The sequence below is a fragment of the Vanellus vanellus genome (genome assembly GCF_965231255.1).
Source record: "Vanellus vanellus genome assembly, chromosome: 1".
NCBI lineage: Eukaryota > Metazoa > Chordata > Aves > Charadriiformes > Charadriidae > Vanellus > Vanellus vanellus.
The window spans coordinates 43,045,939-43,071,092 of record NC_138905.1 but is presented as its reverse complement, the minus strand read 5'-3'; the positions used below and the strand labels follow the sequence as shown (position 1 = coordinate 43,071,092).

The 25,154-nt window shown below is 38.4% G+C and overlaps 1 protein-coding gene across 1 annotated transcript in view; it reads right to left on the bottom strand.

Moving 5' to 3' along the window:
• The window catches only part of ZDHHC17 (zDHHC palmitoyltransferase 17), a gene marked incomplete at its 5' end in the record, with an annotated part of 81,295 nt that overhangs the window by 40,601 nt on the left and 15,540 nt on the right, over positions 1–25,154 (bottom strand). Inside the window, 3 exon segments of the mRNA XM_082493742.1 lie at positions 1,096–1,173; positions 9,345–9,467; positions 20,263–20,366. Coding sequence (XP_082349868.1) covers positions 1,096–1,173; positions 9,345–9,467; positions 20,263–20,366 — 305 coding nt within the window.

Below are 25,154 nucleotides of genomic sequence, written 5' to 3'. Positions count from 1 at the left end.
ACATACAAAGCCTGCTATTTTAAGAAATGTCAAACTGGCTACATACTCTCGCTTTTTGTGGAACATATGGTTTATCTTTCTACTATTAAAAACAGTAGTGAAATAAAAACAGGAATAAAAAAAAAAAAAAGAAAGCTAAAGGCCTATACTTCCTCCACACTACATTAAAAGCTTAAGCATCTTTTTGGCATAATGAACATAGGCATATTCTTCTTGTTGATATGATGCCTAACTGTCAGCACACAGTCTCTGACATGAGCAAAAAGACCTTTCCAATGTCAGAAGCAGCTTCAGACAATGCTTTACAGAACAACAGATTACAGCTATAAACACCAGCAAATTTAATCAAGCTTTCGTGCTATTAACACACAACATAGAGTGTGATCTGTAACAAAAAGAAATAGACAAGCTAAAAATCTTTAATGGAAGCTAGGACGCTAACAAGCATATCCTTATCTTTAGTAAACAAATGATTTTGATACATTAGATGTTCTAAAAGCTGATTTTGTAAGTTTCCTTTTGCAGTCTACAGTTAAAATTATTAATATAGTGTTCCTTTCCTGCCTATTTCTAGGCAGTTGTTTGAAGGAGCAGCTGCTACCTGAAGGCTGTCTTTAATTTTCACAGCCATTCAACATTCTCAAACTATCTTGTGCATCATAAATCTGATTTTAAGTGCATCTTAAAAAAAAATCCACACACGTAATAGAACACTGCAAGGACAACGTCACACGAAATCACCCCAAGCCCCATCTGCACAAGTGTTGCTGAATTTTGGAAGAATGGCAAAAATAAGATCTCCAAAGTAAGAGTAAACCAAGGTGAGTATAGACTCTAATTTTACTTTACTCTTTTTCCTATGATAGCAATCATCTTCCCCTACATCAGAAAGAGATAAGACAAAAACTGAATTATATGCTGAAAGCTTGTGTAGCTCAAATGTAGCACATTCACAGTGTGCTTAGTTATCAAAGGCTGAATAATTCTTGTACAAAGTATTCCCAGAAAATACAGCAATTTCATAAATCAATCAGTAGCAGATTCCAAGTTAAGAAAAAAAATAGAAAAAGAGAATTCCAGAAGGCTTTTCCCCACCTTGTTGCCCAGTGAAGTGGAGTAGAATTTAAATCTCCTCCAAGCTGATCAACGATAGCACCTTTTGATATATAGTATCTGGAATAACAAAAATAATAGAAACATTATTGCTTGTCTTGGTTAAATATAAAGGACACACAGTAAACGTGTGATGTTATGCAAAACAGGCAGTTACAGAAGATCAGAACCTTTCCTTGCCTTCATATAACCTTCCTTTTAAGAGGTCATGCATATACATTCAATTTTTTGCCTTTTTGATGTGGGTTGGAAGAGTAGGGATGCTTCCTACTGTGTTTTAAACATGCTGCTATTTCCTAGTTTGGTTCTAAGGTAAAACAATAATTGCTCTCTATATATTAGTACAAACTGTCCTACCACAAAAGTATTTAAAAAAAAAAAGATTCTTTGAAGATATTTAGGTGTTGCTACAATAAAAAGAATTCTGAATTATGAAGAATATGCTGCTAGAAAACTAGTGTACTTAAAGAATTTTAACTGAAATGGCAAAATTATATACAATTCAACTTGCAGCACAAATCATCACTGGAATGGCCCTGCTGAAGTCACTGTTCCAATAGCTCATGCTTAAATTAAATGTTTAGCCAAGTACTACGTTTTTTGCATACTTCTCAATTGTTATTAATCAAAGGACAAAAACACCTGAGTATTTAAAAAATACTTCTAAATGATGGGCTAAAAATTGTTTTTCCCCTCAGGAACATTCATAGAAAGACAAGCTACCTGTTGGAACAAAACAAGTTACCCATATTTAACTGCAGCAATTCATATTCACAGTCATTTGTACTGTTTCTGTGAACTGTTTTCCTTGCTGTTTTATATGGGACCCTGCACTGACAATATTACTTTTCCTTTGTGAAAGAAAATGCACATCCTACAAATAAATTGTTTTTAAGAAACAGGCCTTCCCAGAAGGAAGAACTTCCCAGTTCTTCATTCACTACTGTATAAGCCAAGAGGAAAAAAAAATTATTACTAACAGACCTTTGAAAAGTACTATCTAGCTATAGATTCCCAAGTGCTTGCACATTTCAAGTACCTGTGCCTGCAGACCTTTTGCTTTCAAAACACCTGTCAGGTATATATGAATGCTGCTTTCCCACCCACACAAACTGTCCTGCAAATCCTCAGCATTGAGTTTTTGGCACCTCAATTTCCTCTAAGTGTTTCAAGACATGGCAAGAAGAAGGGCAACAAACAGAACAATTTGAAAAACATTAAGTAACTGCCTTCTTTTTCTTTAGTGCTTATTGATTCACAGACTGAAACTTCAAAAACAGCCCTAAAGTTACCTTTAGGAACAGAAACTGAAAAATGCATTAGCTAACCAACTCCGCGCTAAAAATATCTAAAGGAAAAGTCCTTTTATACAGTTGCTTTAGAGCCATCAGAGACATTGAAGTACTTCAGCAGACTTGCCAAAGCCATACAAACTCTGGTTTGTATGACAAACAGGATCTGCTCTGATTGATATAGGACAGTCCACTCCACTGTTCTCCAACACCAAAAGAACAAAATTGCAACATCTCTCTGCTGAAGTTAAGCTTTTGGATTTCTCAATGAGAATAACCAAAGATTTTGTGAAAGTCTTGATCCTGTGTAGGTGCAAAGACAAGGCATATATAAGGTAAATGGACAAGGTGATTTTGTTATTGTGAAGCGAAGTCTCAACTACCAAAGAACAAATTTGAAAAAAGACACTGAGAAGCTATTTAGTCCACCTTGGGAAGGAGCTGTCTAGATAAAAGACAGCACAGAGAAATTCACAGCCAAAGCTTGGATCCATCTCGCTGATGTGACAGCCACTCATGGGGAGGTGAACATTAAACAGATTGTCTTCATTCAAATACTGGTCCCCGCATAAACACAGAATATGTTCAGATTCTATTGAGCAGCAGCACTGCTTACTGGTATGTTTTATTTAGAAGGAAGAACTTGCAGTTTGACAACTGGGAAAAGACAAGGCAGCAATCTCCTGCCAGATGGCACGCTGAAATAACATTTTATGTTTCCTTAAGGGTGTTCTTAGACTAAGTTGAGATTTATTGCTGCATTTCAGTTTCAGTACACATAAATGATGAGATTTTTCTGTAAAATCAGACTGAGAGCATAATCTCCTTGTCTAGGTAGATCTTGCAGAAGGAATTCCATGTTTGGTAAGAATGTCCCTGGAGAAAGGAGGAACTTAGTGAGTCATCTAAGCTTCCACGCTAGAAGATGCCCGGTGTGCAAGTCCTATTTAAGCAATCTACTTACATTCAAAGCAAGCAGATCTGATAAGAGGTTGCCTTAAGAAGAAAATACTTCCACTGATCTCCAGATGAGGATCACTAAGTCTTTACCGTTTGAAAACTGCCCCAGCTTGAATTCAGTGCTTGTGGAATCAAAGATTACCCAGTCACTGTTGCTAGAAAGAGGAAAAGTAGATGAGAAATCCTTGTCTACAGGAAGTCTGACACAGGGAACAGGGAAATGCAGTCAGTAGGCAACTGTAGAGATAAAAGGCCACTTTTTGCATTTTTACAAAATTGAGTTGAAGACAGAACAATAGATCAGTGTCATGACAAAAAGAGAATTATGTTGTGGATGTCTGACACTTATCCCTAATCCTACAGAAATAAGAAAAGGTTCTGTAATTTTCCTTATAAAATATCAATGGGCTTCACTGGTATCTGCGTTGAATCTCAAGTCTCACAATAGACAGGATGAGGAAATACTAAAACCAAGAGAAGTCTAATTCTAAGCCTGCATTCTCCACAGACAAGCTGCTAAACTGCTTCACTGGGAAGACCTTATATAGACAATACCCAGTAAGCAAGACACTGAGATAGAATCATTTAGGCTGGAAAAGACCTTTAAGATTAGTAAGCCCAACTATTAACCTAGCACTGCCAAGTCCACCACTAAACTATGTCCCTAAGCAGACTACTTGCACGTCATCTCTATCTCTGTGAAACCAAGCTCACCAGCCAATGCATTTAATGCAATTATCCATTCCACATAATGAACATAAATAGTGGAGATTTGGGAAAGATGTGATAGGATCAAACAAAAAGAAAAACACAGAATTATTTCATTCTAAGGAAATAGAATAATCCAGGGCCTCACAAAAGAGTGAGAGCGCATGATACGCTGGGTGATATAAACTAAAATAAATCAAGGCCCCCTAAAGACAGAGGAATTTGGAGTGCAAGAACTGCATCAGGAGGAATGAATTTCATATGCAGTTAAACACATTAGGAGTCACATGCACTCTAGTAAACAGTAGGAAGGAAATCCAATGCAATATGTCACAGTAGTAGAGATGCATCAAGAAGGGACAAAAGCTTTGACATATTGTTAAGGAAAATGAAGAATTATACTCATTAGATTTAAGAACATTCAATTGTCAAGGCTCATGTTATACTGATGTTTTTAGATTATGATAGTTGTCTCAATGTCATTCACTTTTCAGACCTTATAAAGACATATCAAATTAGATGGAATATCTGTAATACGAATATGTCTTCCAACAGCTGAACAATTCATTGCATATAATTAATTATGCATTCAAGATGGATAAAAAAGTGATCTCAAAATATAATGCTTTTAGGTGCTGTACTTTTCTTAAAGAAAAACAGCTACCTGAAAAATTTTACACCTTTCCATTATTTCACATCAAGTTGTAAGGAAAACAGATTGAAAAGGAAGAAAACAACAGGGTCTAAAATGTACTCTCACAAAAAAGGTTATTTAGGTAAACCAGGGTCCTGAATCACTTTTGCAAGAGGCTCTCCTCCAGGGTGTCAGAAAGCACATTGATTACCTATTTTATAATGAAAGGAAGACACCAAATGCAGAATTATGGTTTCCATGATAAGCTTCTACCCACAATAAAGACATAACATCTATTGTGCTATCTATTGCATATAGTAAAAAAAAATAAATATTTCCAAAACACTGAATTATTTCACAGAATCATTTAGTTTGGAAGGGACCTTTAGAGATCATCTGGTCTAACCATCCTTGATCAAAGCATCTAGATCACGTTGTCTAGGATCATGTCCAGTTGGGTTCTGAATGTCTCTAAGGATGGAGAGTTCACAACCCCTCTGGGCAACCTGTGCCAATGCGCAGTCACCTGCACAGTAAAATAGGTGTTTCCTGATGTTCAGATGGAATTTCATATGTTTTAATTTGTGCTCTCTGCCTCTTATCTTGCCCCTGTGCAGAACTGAGAAAAGTCTGGCTCTGTCCTTTACTCCCTTCCATCCACTACTTATATACATTGATAAGATTCCAGATATTATATTACCAGGTATACCAGGTACTTACATACATTGATAAGATCCTCTTTGAGGCTCTTAATATACATTGACAAGATAAACTTTTTATTCTCTAGACTAAGAAGTCCAAGCTCTTGCAGCCTCTCCTTATGTCATGTTTCAGTCCCTCAATCATCTTTATGTCCCTGCACTGGACTCACCCCAGTAAGCCCATATCTTTCTTGCAAATGGGAACCAACAACTTCACACAGATGTTCAGCTTCAACAGTTGAGTGAACGGGAAGGAGGACCTCCTTCAAAATGCTGGCAATGTTTTTCTTAATGAGGCCCAGTACCCCATTGATGTTTTTTGCTGCAAGGCTGCATTGCTGGTTCACAGTCAACTTCCTGTCTACCAGGACGCCAAGGTCCTTCCCATCAGATCTAAATCTTTATCTATTTACCTATCTCTATCTTCAACCACCCCGATACCTGTTGTACTGACAACACAGTAGGGCGTATTCAATCCAGGAGGTTCCTGGAACGCATTGATAACTTCCTTCTCCAAGTGATAGAGGAGAAGTGCTATGCTGGACCTTGTTCTCACAAACAAGGAGGGGCTGGTGGGGAATGTGAAGCTCAAGGGCAGCCTTGGTTGCAGTGACCATGAGATGGTGGAGTTCAAGATTCTTAGGGAAACAAGGAGAGTGCACAGTAAGTTCACTACCCTGGACTTAAGAGAGCAGACTTCTGCCTCTTCAAGGATCTGCTTGGTGGTAGAGTACCATGGGATAAAGCCCTGGAGGGAAGAGGGGCCCAAGAAAGTTGGTTCATATTCAAGGATCATCTTCTTCAAGCTCAGGAGTGATGCATTCAAACAAAAAAGAAGTTAGGAAAAAACTCCAGGAGGCCTGCATGGATGAACAAGATGCTCCTGGACAAACTCAAACAGAAAAAGGAAGCCTACAGAGGGTGGAAGCAAGGACAGGCAGCTTGGGACATATACAGAGATATTGTCCGAGCAGCCAGGGATCAGCTTAGGAAAGCTAATGCCCTGATAGAGTTAAACCTGGCCAGAGACATCAAGAGCAACAAGAAAAGCTTCTACAGGTACATCAGTGATAAAAGAAAGACTAGGGAAAATGTGGGCCCTCTCCGAAAGGAAATGGGAAACTTGGTCACTCAGGATATGGAAAAAACTGAGGCACTCGACTTTTTTGCCTCAGTCTTCACGAGGAAGGGCTTTAACCACACTGCCCAAGTCACAGAATGTAAAGGCAGGGACGGGGAGAATGAGGTACAGTCCACTGTAGGAGATCAGTTTTGAGAACATCTGAGGAACCTGAAGGTGCAGAAGTCCATGGGATAAAATACATCTGCAGGTCCTAAGGCAACTGGCGGATGAAGTTGCTAAGCCACTATCCATATTTGAAAAGTCATGGCAGTCCAGTGAAATTCCCACCAACAGGAAAAGGGGAAACATAACGCCCATTTTCAAAAAGGGAAAACCGGAAGACCCAGGAACTACAGGCAGTCAGTCTCACCTCTGTGCCTGGCAAGATCATGGAGCAGATCCTCCTGGAAACTATGCTAAGGCATATGGAAAATAAGGAGGTGACTGGTGACAGCCAACATGGCTTCACTAAAGGTAAATCGTGCCTGACAAATATGGTGGCCTTCTACAGAGTAACAGCGTTGGTGGATAACGGGCGAGCAACAAACATCATCTACTTGGACTTGTGCAAAGCATTTGACGCTGTCCTGCATGACACCCTTGTCTCTAAATGAGAGAGACGTGGATTTGATGGATGGACCACTCAGTGGATAAGGAACTTGCTGGACGGTCACACTCAAATGGTTGCAGTCAATGGCTCCATGTGCAACTGGCGAGCAGTGACAAGTGGCATTCCTCAGGGGTCAGTATTGGGACTGGCAATGTTTAACATCTTTGTTGGCAACATCGACAGTGGGATTGAGCGCACCCTCAGCAACTTTGCCAACAACACTAAGCTGTGTAGCATGGTCAATATGCTGGAGGGGAGGGATGCCACCCAAAGGGACCTGGACAGGCTTGAGAGGTGGGCCTGTGCAAACCTCATGAAGTTCAACAAGGACAAGTGCAAGGTCCTGCATGTGGGTCGTGGCAATCCCAAGCACAAATACAGGCTGTGCGGAGAATGGATTGAGAGCAGCCCTGTGGAGGAGGACTTGGGGATGTTGGTTATGAGAAGCTCAATGCCAACTGGCAACGTGCACTTGCAGCCCACAAAGCCAACCGTACCTTGGGCTGCATAAAAAGAAGCATGGCCAGCAAGGAGGTGATTCTCCCCCTCTACTCCACTCTCATGAGACCACATCTGGAGTACTGCATCCAGCTCTGGGGCCCACAACATAAGAAGGACATGGACCCATTGGAGTAAGTGCAGAGGAGGGCCACAAAGATGACCAGAGGGGTGGAGCACCTCTCCTATGAAGACAGGCTGAGAGAATGGGGGTTTTTCAGCCTTAAGAAGAGAAGGCTTTCCTTTCCAGTACCTAAAAGGGGCCTACAGATGAGGAGGGACTCTTTATCAGGGAATGCAGTGACAGGATGGGGGGGTAACAGTTTTAAACTATAAGAGGGAAGATTTAGATTAGATATTAGGAAGAAATTTTTCACTGTCAGGGTGGTGAGACACTGGAAGAGGCTGCCCAGAGAGGCTGTGGATGCCCCATCCCTGGAGGTGTTCAAGGCCAGGTTGGATGGGGCTTTGAGTAACCTGATCTAGTGGAAGGTGTCCTTGCTTATAGCAGCTGGGTTGGAACTAGATGATCTTTAAGGTCCCTTCCAACGCAATCCATTCTATGATTCTATCTATTTAACCTTATCTATTTACCTGTCTTTATGTAATTAACTTTCTTTTAAAAAAATTGCATCAGGACACAGAAAGTCCTGATGTCCTTGTTAAAAACAAGATGAGAAATGCGAACCTGAAGTTTTCTAGAAACTCAAGACCTGGTCTGAAGAAGGTGCTCGTGATGGACATACATGGAGAGAATGTGCATAAATGAAGTTGTTTTGCATTTGTTTTTATGTGAAGTACATACATTCATTAATAAGAGCTGTTTCAAAAAGTGACCTGATTGAAGATGTGCCGTTTATGCCAACTGAGAAGTGGACTGATTGAAGATGTGCCATTTCTGTCAAATATTCTAGAAACCTGCTGATTCAATAATGTTTTGTGTATGTAGATTTAATTGCATGTACTTAATTCATTGTTTTGTTACTGGTAGTGGAAAAAAAACCCCAAACGTTCTATATACACTCATGATTTGTAAATCAGTGAGTACTAAGAACTTCAGTATTTAAGTTCTCCATGTTCTGAAAGATATTAGCAGGTTTTAAAACATAGTCCCAAGTATTACACTCCAGATTTTATAAACTGAAAAGCAAAAGATACCCCGAATCCTGCAAATCCCACTATTAAAGATTGTTATTACTTGAAATGAGAGGTGCTGCAATGTTATATATTGTAATGGCTGTGTTTTTAAAATGCAAAGAAGTTATCTAAGTTAAACTTCTTGAAATGCTGAATGAAGTAGAAATTGCCCCTTGCATCACATTAATCTTGCTTATTGAAAAACATTCACTACCATCTAGCATCAAATTTCCCCTCCTCAAGAAAGAAATTTGACATTTCAACAAGTATACCACAGTATAAAGAAATTGCATGTGTAGCTGAACAGCTGTTCCACAGGTTTATCTCATCCGAGAAGCGTCTGAGCTTGACTTCTAGACACTTAATAGGTTTTATTTCTGCTAACTGTGTCATCAAAACATTTCTGCCAAAATGCAAATTAGGTCTTTTGACTACTCCCCCAACCCTAAATTTGAAAATTGAAAATTGAGTTTTTAGGAGAATTAAGATTGTTTAACAACTTAAAAAGAGAAATCAACATTTTTAAGGACACGATTAGTTTATGTTTAACTCAAAGTGTAATACATACTTCACCAGATCTATCCTGTTGTTGATTGCAGCCCAGTGGAGAAGTGTTACGTTTTCTTTGTCTGGTTGTCGTACATCATAACCTGCTTCCACCAACTCTCTACATCGTTCATATATTCCATACCTTGAAGAAGAAAACAAGAATTTTCAAAGTTGTTACCTTGGATAAAAATGCATTCAGCAAACACCATGCTTATAGTCACAAGACAAAAGCTTCAACAGAAGAGAAATGGAGAAGAAACTTTACTTTCTGTTTCTACATGATTACAAATCTCTTGCAACAAGAAGTTTCCACTGGCAGAAGTTATACTAACCAATTCAAGATTTTACAGAAAACTTGTCTCCACAGCTAACTATACAGTAGAGCAAGGCTAAATACAGACAAGTATTAAACTGCGTATAAATAAAACTCTTCTCTTCCCAGGGACTCCACTACTTTTGTTTCTTCCACCTTTGTCCTCCTTCCTTTCCATCTCTTGAAGACCAAAAAAGCTTAGCCAACTAATTTCCCAGTATCTTCCTAAATTTCTGGTAAGATCATCAGATCAATTACAAACACTATCAAAGGTCAAACACTTCCCAATTTTCTTGTCAGATAACAAACAAATAGCAACTTGTCTGATATAAGTTAATACCATCTACTTTTTAATAACACTTAAAAATTCTGTACTTTAATACGAAATTAGTTATTTCATTAACGATGACTATTATATTCTGAGTTACCTTCATTTGAAAAAAACCTGCATACATTTTCAAAGTTGAAACAATTCATGAAGCATAAACATCACTTAGGCATCTAATGCAGGACTAACTCCAACATTAAATAATGTTTGTCTTGATACTTACACTGTTTTACCACCTATTTTTACTGAAAATAAAAGAAATGAAGAAAGGCATGTAAAGATTATATTTCAATGCCTGTACAACCCACAGGGATTTCTCAAGTCTCAAGGTGGAGACTGATGTGTGGACAAACCTTGAAATCAAGATCAATGCCTCATGACATCCGACTTCTGCTAGAGCAGAACGTTAACACCCTTTCAAACTTGGAATTTAAGTAAGTTTTCCTTATGCTGCTTCTGTGTTCTAGTTTCTGCAGAAAAGACAGCCTTAGACAACTTAAGGCTCCTTTGCTCCACTTGATCAGCTTGTGTAACCAATGCCAAGACCTTTTTTCCAGGGTAGTTATCATTCTTACTTTTTCTTTCATGTATTTGAATGGATACTCAATCTGGACAGCGCTCCCATAGTGAAGCCTCAAATGACTCAAATCAAAGCAGCTCAGGAATGCTTTCCAAGTCTATCACAGGCTTGAAGCACATAAATTAGTTGGACGTTATTAAAAAAGAAGTACTAGACATAACAGCCTACTTAGATCATGTTGTTTTCAATTTCTTAGGAAAGTTGCACTAGAAATTATGAAAAATGCTAGAAATTGCTGTCATACCCATAATCTTTCCAAACATTACAAAAGATCAGAACAAAGACTATTGTGTGCAATACATACCGACTGGCAACAAGCCTATAAAATTTGGTCTCTCCAACTGAGTAAAAAAGCAGCAGTCATGAATAATTTTGACGATGAAGTTTCATTTTTAATCAGTTGGGGGTGGGGATGGGGGGGAAGAGAGAAGAGGTTTGGATTACAAAGACTTAAAAATATACAACCAGCTAGACAAGATACACATACTCAGACACACATAACTGCCAGGAAAACTGATAAAGTTCTAAGTCCGGCCAATCTTGAGGCACACTATCTTTGAAATCCCAGTCTAGATCAGCAGTTCTGAATGCTTCTTCAAATGGCTTAACAGGTACTGTTCCGGATCTCCCCCTGCCCCCAGCTGAAAGGGCCACTGAAACAGGTTAGGACTACTAAAGGCAGGTTAGCCAAGAACGAGGAATGAGAAGAGACACAGAAGAAATGGGGGAAAGGAAGACTTCTGAAAGCAAGACAGCAAATTCTGATCTTACTGCAGTAAATATCACACTAGCACATTACAACAGCTGGAGGTAACCTGGGAAGTGATTCATATAGAATAGCAACACACCCTTCTGTTGACAGGCCGGTCTACTCCAGTCAACTCTTATGACAACCCTTCCTACCGTAGACAAGCCTGCTGCCTTTAGTTAAAACAACTAACTAAAGTGATAACATAAGAAATTATTGACCTACAGCCTTGTTATTACATTTAACAGTCACCAGTGGAAAAAAACTGTACTACCTAAGGCTGAATTTAGCTGACTCTCCCCCTGCTTAAATAAGTACTACTACACAAGAAGAAGGAATTATGTTAATAAAATATTCTAAGTTATTGGAAAGATACAAAGAACCCAAGAACAAAATAATGCTAACTTCTGTAAAGTCTAAGAGGCAATCATATAAATGTTTCATGCAATGAATTAGGATTTTCCTTACACGTACTGGTTTTGGCTGGGATCAAGTTGATTTTCTCCCTAGTAGCTCCTATGGAGCTATGCTTTAGATTTGTGACCAAAACAGTGTTGATAACACAACAATATTTTAGCTATTGCTGAGCAGTGCTTACAGTCAAGCAAGGTTTTTTCGGTTCCTCACACTGCCCCGCCAGCAAGAAGGCTGAGGGTGCTCGAGAAGCTGAGAGTGGACACAGCTGGGACAGCTGACCCCAACTGACCAAAGAGATATCCTGTTTCACATGACACTGTGCTCAGCAGTAAAAGCTGGAGGAAAGAGAAAGGGGACATTTGGAGTTATGGTGTTTGTCTTCCCAAGTAACTGTGAGGTGTAATGGAGCTCTGCTGTCCTGAAGATGGCTGAATACCTGCTTGCCGATAGGAAATAGTGAATTAATTCCTTATTTTGTTTTGCTTGCGCATAGAGCTTTTGTTTTCCCTATTAAACGGTCTTTATCAACCCATGAGTTCTCACTTTTACCTTCCCATTCATTTCTGCATCCCACCAGAGGGGAGTGAGCAAACAGCTGTGTGGGGCTCAGCTGCCTACACAGGGTAAACCACAACATTACTATTGGTCAGCTATGGTAGAACACACAAATGATTTAGACGAGTGTCCCACCAAGTTAACTACACAACACAAAATGGATGTCCTTCAAAGTAACAAGTTTTTGTTAGACCATGCTACCAAGATAGGCATAACCAAGCAGCACCGTCAGTCTTTGGGGGAGTGGGACAGGGGTACATTTGTTCTTTGGTGTTTGAGGACGAGGGGGTGTGGGTTTTTTAATTTTACTTAAAGCAAATCTCTAGTCTTGCAGAAAATGCAATGCTGTTTTCTGAAGAATTTTCCTCGAGATATGTAAATGAAGGAGAACTGTAGTAAGCCTGTGAATTGACTCCGCAGCCTGTCAAGGCAGAATGGTTTCCACCAATGCCCCTGCAGAAGCCATGATACGGTGCTCTAATTATGCTCCTCTGCTGATGCTTACAAATACTACTCTCAAGAATTCACCAATACACTGCTGTGAGGCCCTGGGCAAAGACTACTGCATGCGTTCAGATACAATAGGCAGTAGTAGGAATAGATTTCCTCTCCAGGCTCAGTATCATAGACTTCCCCTCCTCCCCACTGGAAGGCAAACTGCAAGTCACAGGTACTTCCTACCACTTGGCCACAAAACAAATCATGAAGTTCTGCAATACATCAGAAGAGCTTTCCCAGGAAAACAAAACGCTTTCCAAAGTTAAACTGAGAATGAGGTATATAGCAATGTTTTATGTAAGTCACCATCAGTTTGTCTGTTCCTAGCAATTTATTTTGGCATCCTGAACTCAATCATAACTGATTACAAAAGATGTAACACACAAGGTATAATTTAATAACTCTTCAATTTATTCAATTGTCACAAGAGGACTTAAGGATCTAGACGGACAAAATCTGCCTGGCAAAAAAGGGTTAGGAATTTACAACAATTTGCTCCTCTTCCTGGAAACAGCAGGCTCTCTACAATTAAATAAAACACTGAATCTGACGCAGTCATGGTTTCTTGAGCTCTGTCCTAGAAATGCAGCATTCTTCTCTCACATACTACCTACAGTCTTTTTCCATCAATTTGCAGCTGACTTCACCTTGCCTTCTCCAAAGGTTCATGATGCACTGTTAGGTTACAAAATGAGAAAGTTACCTATTTCAGACAGCATAATCATGCTCATAATGTTGTTATAAAGGGCTCTATGCCCTTCAAGAAAGGAATGTGGGAAAAGATTCAAATTCTCACAAGAGACTGATGTATTAACCTAACAAATTTTCAGGATCTGGGTGAATTCTAGAGGGTGATGCTATAAACATCAATATGGAGTATAATTAAAGCATACTATTGAGCTTGCTTTGTTCTGAAAGAAATGGGACTACTTCTTCCAGGGCAAAAATACCACTGTGCAAGTGGTATTTCACTATCACAGTCTCTAAGACATTTCGGTAACTAACCTGTAACATTGTATTTGTCATCGCAGCTTAAAGATAGCCTTAATTTAATAATTTCAAAAATAGTATTATAGAAGCCTTTTGAATTTTAAATATGTAATTCATTTTTTAATCTTTTGTCTGCAAGCACATTAACTCTTGGAAATAGACACTGCCAGCTTTGCTGCACAATTAACATAAAATTTGGCCACGATACTAGAAAGGAATCTCCATTCACTGAGCACATCACCATGCCAACAAACAGCAGGTAAGCCAGGCTCTCACTCCCTCATCTTCCTATCATTATAACTCAAATCAAAGCTGTTTCAACTGGAAATGCAATTAGTAGAAAAATCACCATTTTTATCTTTTGAAGTCTCATTCCCACGAATGATGGTGGTCAAATACTAACAAAGCTTTTCATACAGTCTCATGTTTTTTGTGTTAAACAGTAAGACAGTTTTGTTTTCAACAGCACAAGGATAACTCAAGAGCTGCCTAAAGAACCATTAACAGTGGTGTTGGGAGACATGAGAAATTCAGCTCTTGCATATGTTCCAAAGCCTGAAACTGTCTAGACAGTTGTGGCTATACTATTAGTGTGGCTAAAAAAATCCCACCCACCCATGTGAACTTCAGGCACATTTCACTGTCAGCAATATAATTGAGCTCCATGGGCACCAATCACCAGGCGTAAAGAATGTGTACCTATGTCATGGTTTGCCCACCCTCTCCTGTGAATAGCTGAACAAAGCCAGCAGTAATTGCCACTTTGGCCAACCCTCAGCAATTTGATTTATCCCATATGTATCATATTTTTCTTATCAGATACCCTATGAATGAAGAGAAAGAGTGATGAAAAAAGCATGTTCTCAAATGTATCCAACAATTTTTTTTCCTGAACAAGATTCAGCATACTTCATATTTCGTGCTGCACTACTTCACAACACACAACTTCATTTTGAATGATCTCAGTGAATAAAACTAACAGAAAAGTTAATCTTGCAATAATGAAATCCTAACACTTGAGCACAAGGAATCAATCTTCCAGAGGTCACAGAAGCACTTGTTGCTATCATTAATGTTTAATACCCATGTTCATAATGATTGTTTAACATACTTTCAGCATCGCTGGAATTTGCTGAAGTTCCCTAAAAGCAGAAAGTGCTTATTCACTCTCAAGAGAACTGAAAATCACGACACAGGGATTAATGTGCCTCAGATTTTGTTCTCCTAGTCATAACCCATGATATACTTCTCTACCTGTGAACATTAGCTACTTTTCATTAGTTTCACAGCTTAAAAGATTTAAAAACAAAACAAAGGCAGCAATTTTAAGTTATTATGTTAACACAGTACCCTTCTCAAGACATTATGTTCAAAGTTATGACTCCAGCCTTGGATGACACTGGGCTACTGGTGCTAGAAGAGACAGAAATAGACACACCAAACATACCTCCACTAAATTTCCCTTTTAAATCACTTAGGACTTTTTTTTTTTTTTTTTTTTTTTTTAAACAACACTCAATTCCCTTGTAGCTCCAGTGAGAGCCCGGAATATCAGAGGAACAAAAACAGTACACAGCCCACCCTCTGATTTTGTAGACGCAGAAGAAATTCAAAGACTTTCTATGCAGTTATAAGTGAAGTACTTATTAAGCATTAGTATGCAATGTTCCTCCATTGCAATAGCAAAGGCAAGAATGGATGATTTTTTTACTATTGCTTTGAAAACAGATTTTCAAATACATACGGTGGCCTACTTCTGCTGTCAGAAACACAGTGGAAACTCTATATGAACCAAACAATTTTGCTATAACTGAATACAAGATGCCAAGAGATCACACACATATTGTAACATCTGTGAGATGAAGGGCTAAGACACTACTACTTTTACTGCTACCTAGAAGCCCTTGTGTCCTGGTTCCAGCAAGAATGGGGTTAGCTTCCCCAAGGAACCGGCAGGGGAGGCAGGTATTCCATCCCACGTGACCCATGCCCGGGCTATAAGAGGCGCTAGCCGGGGAGGGGGGGGCAGTCGCCACTCGGGGGCGGGCTGCAGCAGTGCAGGTCCGGTCGGTGCGCTGCGCGGCGGTACTGTAATCGCGTCCTTATACTCCATTATCGGTGTTATTGTTTGTCTTTCTTCTTCCCTTTGGCTGTTCTGTTAAATTACACTATTTCAACCCACGAGTTCTGGCTTTTCCTGCCGATTTTTCCCACGGCTGTGGGAGTCGAGTGAGTGGCTGCCTGGTTCTTTGTTACTGACTGAGGCCAAACCACGACACCTTGGACATGTTTATAACAAAGCCAGTGAAAAGTGTCCTCTATATCAATAGATATTAAAACCAAACACTATGATTTTTACTCCAGCACAAGTTTCTGCAAAATAAACACAGACACAGACTATTTTGGGTATAAAGCACACATAGGCTGCCACATCTGTGGGAGAATTTATCAGGAACATAATGGGAAAAAACAGAAATACTGATAAACTCTTTGCAACGAGAACATCAGCTAAATCGCTCTTTTCTATAAAGTCTTAATTTGACTGTAGGAGGATACTACATTTGTAGCACATAATGTATGAGCATGTTAATTTAGTAAGTGTCCAATCTATGGACTAAGAAGGCCTGGGTCAGGACACGGTTTAGAAGTGGGCTTGGTAGTAGATAATGTTTGGACTTGATTATCTTAAAGGTCTTTTCCAGCTATAATGATTCTATGATTCTAAGGTAAAGTGTACAAACAGTTCAACAAGATACGAAACAACAAATTCTTCTGGAAAAATGTGTGAAGCTTGCAAGCTCTTATTTTCTCTTGACTGAAAAACATAAAAGCAAATGCATTATTTTCCTAACTTTGTTTTATTTCTCTGTAATCAAGTGCCAATAAACTGAACATCTCAAAATACAATTCTACAGTCAAACAGCATATATGAAATACAGATAAGTTTTAAAGTTTTTCCATCCCATTTTTCATCATCATCTTTATAGAGTTTAAGGTACTATGTTCCTCATTTTTGGGTATGTTGCAACAATAATACAACTAGTTACTTTCACAGGAGAAACTTTTAATACTGCAGCACATCAAATACTGTAAGAACAACAATTTTTATGAAAAAAATTAAATGACTGACTAGCTACTTAAATCACATGACTAGAAACATAGAATGGTTTAGGTTGGAAGGGACCTTGAAGATCATCTAGTTCCAATCCCCCTGCCATGGGCAGGGACACCTCCCACTAGACCAGGTTACTCAAAGCCCCATCCAGCCTGGCCTTGAACACTTCCAGGGATGGAGCATCCACCGCGTCTCTGGGCAACCTGTTCCAGTGTCTCACCACCCTCACAGTAAAGAATTTTCTTCTTGATATCTAATCTACATCCTCCCTCTTTCAGATTAAAACCATTACCCCTCATCCTATCACTACGGTGCCTGATAAAGAGGGACTGAATCATTTCCGATGACAGACCAGTTTGACTTTTTTTTTTTTTTTTTTTTTAAAAAAAAACAACAAAGATACTCAAGAAAGCCATGAAAATGATCAGAGGGCTGGAGCACCTCCCCTACGAAGACAGGTTGAGAGAGTTGGGATTGTTCAGCCTGGAGAAGAGAAGGCTTCAGGGAGACTTTAAAGCGGCCTTCCAGTACCTAGAAGGGGCCTAGAGGACAGATCGGGAGGGACTCTTTATCAGGGACTGTACCGATAGGACAAGAGGTAACATTTTTAAACTGAGAGAGGGAAGATTTATATTAGACATCAGGAAAAAATTCTTTACTCTGAGGGTGGTGAGACACTGGAACAGATTGCCCAGAGAAGTGGATGCCCCATCCCTGGAAGTGTTCAAGGCCAGGCTGGATGAGGCTTTGAGTAACCTGGTTTAGTAGAAGTTGTCCCTTCCCACGGCAGGGGGGTTGGAACTAGATGATCTTTAAGGTCCCTTCCAACTCTAACCATTCTACGATTCTATGATTATTATAATCATCAGATCATTCTCGAGACCAACAGAATTTCATTTAACTAATGGCAAGCACCCAGCTACCATTTGACTGTATGACTCTAAAAAAACCTGTTATACTCTCTAGGGGAAGATTTGAAGTGTTCTGGAGAAAAAAAAAAAAAAAAAACAACAAAAACAACAAAAAAACAATTGTGCTGCCAATTCCATGCTGAATGCTACATGCCTGGACTTGGAAAAAAATAAACAAACCCACCCAAACTGAGTGATTGAAAGTAATTCTTATTCTATTTTTCTATGTTTTGGTTGAACTTACTTAACTGCCTTGGGAGGGGAGTTCTAGGAGACAGACAAGTGGCCCTTTTTAACAGAAATTTTTGTGGCCTCTTTCTTACAGAACTAAAGTAAACAAAGTCAGCAGATATTTTAATCTAAATGACTATTGATGTTTGAGGACAAGTGGTAGAGGATACGATCATCTATTTTTCATATATATAAAAGAGAGGTTATATTGCTACAAAAATGAATACATCATTTTAATAGGAACTGTATATCTTTTCAATAACAGAATTAATATATTAGCAGTATTATTCATTTTATTGCAAGCCTTATGATATTTGGTGGGTAATAAACCTGCCTTAAATTTCAGAGATTTTTTCCTTTAAGACAGCTGGTTTTTATATCATGGCTTTCAAATAATTATAAATAAAGGTGAGCTCCCCTCTAGTTGGGGAAGTGTTGTCTGGATACCAACACCTGATAAAATACCCATGCTGCCAGTCCCCCTTCCCTGTGATAATAACCATTAGGGCTATGATATGAAACTATAGTCTGTGGCACAAGGATTGCAAGGTGATTTGGAAGAAGAAGGGTTAAAGAGCAAAACCCCAAGCTCTATACATGTGATAAGCAGAGACCTGCTGGAGCTTGTGGGCCAAAGACCTTGCTAAGAGGTTAAGAGGTTGCAGGAAGGCGCCACCTGATGAATAGGTCTTAATCGGAACACGCACCTACGCACCTACGGGGGGGGGGGGGGGGGGGGGGTGATAACAATGGGCTGTGAGAAGTGCCAGAAAAGCCCCTAACAACGGCCTTCTGATATTCTCTTTAGCCAATTAGAAGTAGTAGGGCGAGTTGTACATGTTTGAAAGAACCAACCAGATTGTGATGCAATCTCTATATATTCGAAAACTTTTAAGGGTTAAACGACTGTCTGCTTGCATCAAGCTGCGTCCCATCTCTCAATCGCGGCAATAGTCCTCTTTGGTGAGATGTCATCATCTCCATAAATCACATTTCGCCATGACTGGGAAGGAACATAACAAGTAACTCACAGCCCTGTTGATGCTTGTTAGAGGAAAGCAGAAAAGAATTATAACAACTCAGCTGAAAGCATATATCGGCCTAAATTTGAGGGCTAATGGGGATAAATGTGTTTTAGGTTTCAAACATGCAATCAGCATAGAAGAAGGGAAGCAGGTAACCTGTAAAGTCACTTCTGCTGTCATATTACCACACTTCTAAGAAGCAGCTATTTGATGCTATGCCAATATTTTCATTTCTAAAAATACCCTAATATTAGGATTATAGGTTCTAGTACTACTATTAAAGCATTTTGAGCAACAATTGCAGAATCAGTCAACATCTATTTCAAGAAGTTCAACTCCTCACAACTCAAAACCAAAAGCGCGGGAAAGTATGTACTTCCTAAACCTAAATGGGGCCTGTGTCACATGCAGAGCTGCAAAGCTGCTTTCAGTAGGAAAAGATGCCTTTCAGGAAAAAAGGGAAAGAAAAATTTTCTTTTGAGAAGGAGGTGGCAAATAGCTCAGCAAGATGTGTAATAGTTTAAGCATTCAAATTAAAAATACAAGAAAAATAAAAACCTTAGGAAACTATCACATTAGCTCATTGAAGAAAAATGACAGTGGTGGTGGTTTCTGAATGGTAAACCATAGCAAGCCAAAAAGTAGTGTTGTGACAGTTCTTCAGAAAGTCTTGTGAGTTTGTATGTACTACAAGACTGTATAGAAGACAAATTTGTATAATTTAACTGCGTTAAGAATGCAGTTATTAAATTTGCACACAGTTTACTCCTCCAATCCTTTCTCAGCAATAAACACAGTTTCATAGCAGCACTGAAACTGCAGAATCAGAGACAATGAAGGAAGTTACAGAGAGGTTTCTTCTAACCTAGACAGGATGTCAACAAATCAAGGAAACCCTCATGTTTGCATATCAATGCTGCCCACTTACCTCTTAATCATCACCTACAGAAAATAAACATCAGTACCAACAGGAAGAAAACCTACATTCTCTTCCAACAATTTGTCCAGCAACCACCTATATTTACACCATAATTCCTCCTGCGTATTTTCATTCAATGCTCATAAATTTGTCTTAACAGTAATTTTGTAGAGCTCACTTCTGACATCTTCGACTACCGTATCTACAGATACAGTTCACCTTCCACTTTATGCAAATAAAAAATCCATTTTACTGGTTTTTAACTAATAAAGACACAGACAAATCTAACACTCAAAAATAAACTTACTGTGTGGCTTTGACAATGTCCCAAGTGCTGTAATCATCAATGTGGCTTTTCCGTCCAAGAGATTCACTATATCCATGGTTGTAATGGCTTTGAGGCTTTATTTCCTAAAAAAGACAAACTTGCTATTAGAACACTGAAGTCAGCATTACTGAAGTTCCTCAGGAAAAAAAATAAAATAAAAAAAAAAAAAATCTATAAGCAAAACTAAACAGTACCTAGTTCAATATACTATAAAATGACCTAAATCTGAGGGTGGTAAGCTGACTGGTCACATTTCTACATTTTGCAAAGCAGGCCACTGTATTCCCTGGCATAGATTTCAAACACCTTCCAGAAAATACCACACATAATAGCAGAGTTTTGCCAAATCCTACACTGGGGTGTTTTTATAGAACTTTAACAAAAAGTAACCGCAATTTTTTTTTTGTTTGCTGTTTTTTAATAAATGTGATACAGCATAGCTAAAAAAAAAAAAAAACCTATTGGCCATAAACTGACAGAGCCTCACTCTGCTACTACAAATAAATGTTATACTTCAAACAGCATAGTCAAATACCTTCTAGAAAATAAATAACTGGGAATGATTAATAGCGATGACTAGAACCTACTGATACTTTATTGATTCTTCAACTCCAGACCCAGCTTCAAAAGTGATCTATGTATGTTTAACTTACGGGTTTCAGAAACAAATGACATGACCATGACATGTTTTTCACCAGATGCAGCTCCCTACAAAACTTAATTCTTTTGATGAAGGGCAACACTTCAACCCTTAACGCTTCCCTTGGTGGAATTTATATTAAAACACTGTATTGACAGATCACTAGGACAGCAACATACCATTTTTCTTTACAACCTGTACGCGTGTGAAAGTCAGCTTAGCAAGCTGAAATCGAATGATGAATTTTATACAGCTTCTAGACAATTTTCCATTTGTTACAAAAACTACAGCTGACTGCCTGTGTGTATCAACCTAGAATTCAGCATAGCTATACAGAGAGTGTGAGAACTGCAACAGCAAAGCAAAAAAAGCAGCAAGTTCTCTGAAATTCTAAAAATGCATTGCAATTTATTTTATTAAAATGTGTTATTTACTTTTACTCAGTTTTCCCCAACATACAGTTCCATAAGCAGAAACTTTGTTTCTTTAATCTGTACCTGGAAACACTTTTAAACACCTTATGAAAGGTGTTTAAAGATTCCAACTTCCACTTAGTTATTAAAAAGTGATCAACTTTTCTATTATTATACTAGACAGACTTTTTTTTTTTAAAATAAGGATATCCTGAGTCAAGACAACCACGATATAATGCACCTAACCTTAACAAGGATTTGCAGTCACGAATTCCCACCACCTTCTCTCCCAAGAGGCATATGCAGCCCCACTAGCTTAAGTGACTAAGAGACATATTAAGGCTAGGGAGACTTCCTATTGCCAAGATGAGCAGGTCTCCTCATTTCCCACATTCTCTCAGCTGTGCAATAATTTCTGTAGAAGGAGCTGTTGGTCACAATGAGAAGCAACTTCTTACTGTGTCCAGTTGTGGCTAGTCAGCCAAAGTGTTCTCCAGCTTCCTGTAATAACATTAACTAGCCCTCTATTGACTGCCATGGGAGTTCAAGTAAACTACCCTCTGACTCTCGTAATCTGGAGCTCACTCATCTCAGCTGTATAAACACAATGCCTTCCCGATAACTGGATGCTGGTAATCCAATCAGACATTACAAATTTTTCCTCAATAAAGTTATTTCAAAGGTATTCTTACCCTGAAATTATTACACGCATTATTTATCTCTTTAGAGAGGTAAAAAAGAAAATTTAAGTCTGAAAACCACATTTTAAATACCTGTTTCCAAATGTCAACATACCGAAGCAGAAGTCTACAAACTTATACCAGTTATAACCTCGGAGTAAACTATCAAGAAGGTAGTCTAGTTGCAAATCCTAAAACTCTCAATATTAATTTCAAAACTAACTAACTTTGGTTGAGCATGTCTGTATTTGTTACATGCAACATACCTATTTCAGACAAGAAAAAAGAATCAAATGAAGAAAAATTCTAATACATTTAGTACATTTTGTAGTACTAAATTGTAGCAAATAAAGTTATTTATATAGTTAGAACATTTATGACATTTTATGCATTAAAAAAATCTTCAAGAAATTAAAGTGTTTCGAGTTTTAAAACCATAATATAGTAACACTTAGAACTAGTACAGCAAAGTCTTCATTTTATAGATTTATTCTTATTCATACTTTTTTCAGAAAAATAAATTTTCCAATTTCATGAAGTACGTAAATGATCAGTGGAGCACATCTTTTCTTGACCGCAATGTTATTTTGTGGCATTCAATTTTTCTTTCTAAGCCTGAAAAACTGACTATATCAACCAATTACGCATTGCCAGCCCAGCAGGAAGGCTGCTTTGTTGCGATCTCTACAGAAGAGACAACCTGAAAGTGTAACAGGGCATCTGCTGTCATCGAAATCACACATTACAACCAATTCTCTTACTATCCACAAACATAGCTTCACTTTGTATTTGAAAAAGGTAACAGCTTAACCAAACCTTTGTTTTCCCCAGCTACTAGATTAGCCAGTGTTATCTGGAGTAAAGATGCTGAAAAAAATACCAGAGGACATAACAATAAAAAAAAAAAAAAAAAAAGTAAAATACAAGAGAAGGCTAAATTCATTATTTTGTCCCACATGATTTTTTCTTTTTCATCACATTAGGAAAAAAAGCAAGATTTATACCATCTCTGTTCACCTATTATACCACACAATCGCAGCAGGATTTTAAATGTGAAATTGTAATGCTCAGACCCTGAAAATCTAACGGTTAAGTCAAGTAGGCAGAGGCCAGAACTAAAGAAATTCACTGTCCTGGAGCACCTTGATGAGGAGTTACTAGTTCCAGCTACTGGAAGAGGAAAAAAACTCTCTTCTTGTTACCTGACAGTTATTAAAAGCAAACTGAGAAACTCAGGTGATTTTTCAGGTAGATGTTAATTTACCAGGGAACACTATTTCTCTTAAGCTGCATTTTCCTGACCACTTCAAGCACACAAACCAGACTTCTGTTCCCTTGAGCCCGCACTAGCCAGTCAAGAGAGCTGCCCATTTACAAGCAGTGTAAATTTATGTCAGCCTAAAGTGACCGTGAAACCACAGCCTTATTATACTAATGCTTTCACAGAAAGGTTTATGGGAATACAGCAAAATTTTAAGCATTAGCTACAAACCATGCAAATTCAATAAAAGTGAGAGATTATATTCCTTAGCCCCTCCTACAGCTTGTGTACTACTTTTACTAAGGACTTGGAGGTAATGACAGTACCCTTTAACTTTTAATCTCCTTTTTTACTGATAGCATCTCTGAACTACTCTTTCCATGCTGAAACTTTCAAATTTTGTTACTTCAATGCAAAACAGCAAGAGTGATTAAAAAGTTAGACTTGAGGCGATGGCAAGTATGACTGCCTGACACAAAATGAGTAAGCAAGAAACAGTTCTCTCCTTTTCCCCCACTCCATACGTTAGCAGTTACAATCCATTTATTTAATATAAAGACTCACCACAAATATAAACTTAAAGTAAACCCTATGTCTCCCAATTTACTAAGAGAGTTGAGTTTGCATTTTACATTTAAGAACAGTGTAAACAATCCCTAAATCCTGAAAGGTATATGAACATCACAGCCTCCAACATCATACAACAGAGTCTTCTAACCACAGTATGAACTGCAGAAAATAGGATGACTTTACATTTGCCTGAAAAGAAGATGCAAAAACTGTTCATTTTAGAAGTAAATCATTTGAGATAAATTCCAGGAAAGCATATCAAATCTGAATCCTCACCCACACAGTCAGTTCTCTGCAGCCTAGACACAGATTCCCAAGCTTAGAGTAAAAATTTATCACTTCATATTGTCTACGCAACTTGACAGTCGCATGTTGGCTTGTAGGAGCATGCTGGCTACTATCAGTGCCATTCTCCAGGATATAACTCTTACCTGGTATTTTAAGTGCATAGTTTATGACTATGGAATAACTTTTCGGTTCTTAAGTCAACAAGCTGCCAGGAATCAAGATAAAAAGATAACTTAGATTTTGTGAATCACAGTAATACTTGATTCACCTGGTGATAGGCAATTTGGACCAAGTCACGGCAAACAACACTGTTACACACTATGCTTGGCTGGCTAGGCAAAATATAAGATTGGCAAGGAAGCAGCTAGGAACAGAAAAGAGCCTCTTCATTCCTAAAGAATTTTTTTCAGGGTTCCAAAAATCCTGTGTGGGGCTACGGCACAGTACTACAAATGCAGAAAAGTAATTTCTCCTAGTTATTCTAGAAAGAATGATTTAGAAAGAAAACATGAAAGACTAACATTAGGGGGGTCTAATATGGCTCTACACCATTTTACCCAGGAAATTTACCAGTAAACAGAAAATCAATTGATAGCCTGAAGTTGGAGACCATTTTAAGACCTTCAACAAGTGAATCCAAAACAGATATCCGCTCAAGGTGTTATCTCACAGTCTACCAAACACAGCTAACAAACACTTTCCTTGAACCTTAAGCTTTTGATTTTGCAGTCCCTATCAGCCTTAGGCTTTTCAGAAAACAGTTCAGTTGTTTATGTCTCTGCTTACAAAGCCTACTAGTTGATTAAACATCGACTTGGCAGGAAGCTAAAATTGTTGTATTCAACACAATTAACCTTCCCAGATATCCTGGCTTGTGATATACCAATATCTAGTAAACAGAACTCAACTGCTGGCTACCTCTGCTTTTACAAAGGCTATATACACACCAGTGGGAAAAAAACAGAAATAATCAGATTTCAAATTACTTTAGCCAAACTAGTACAACCTTATGCCTGACA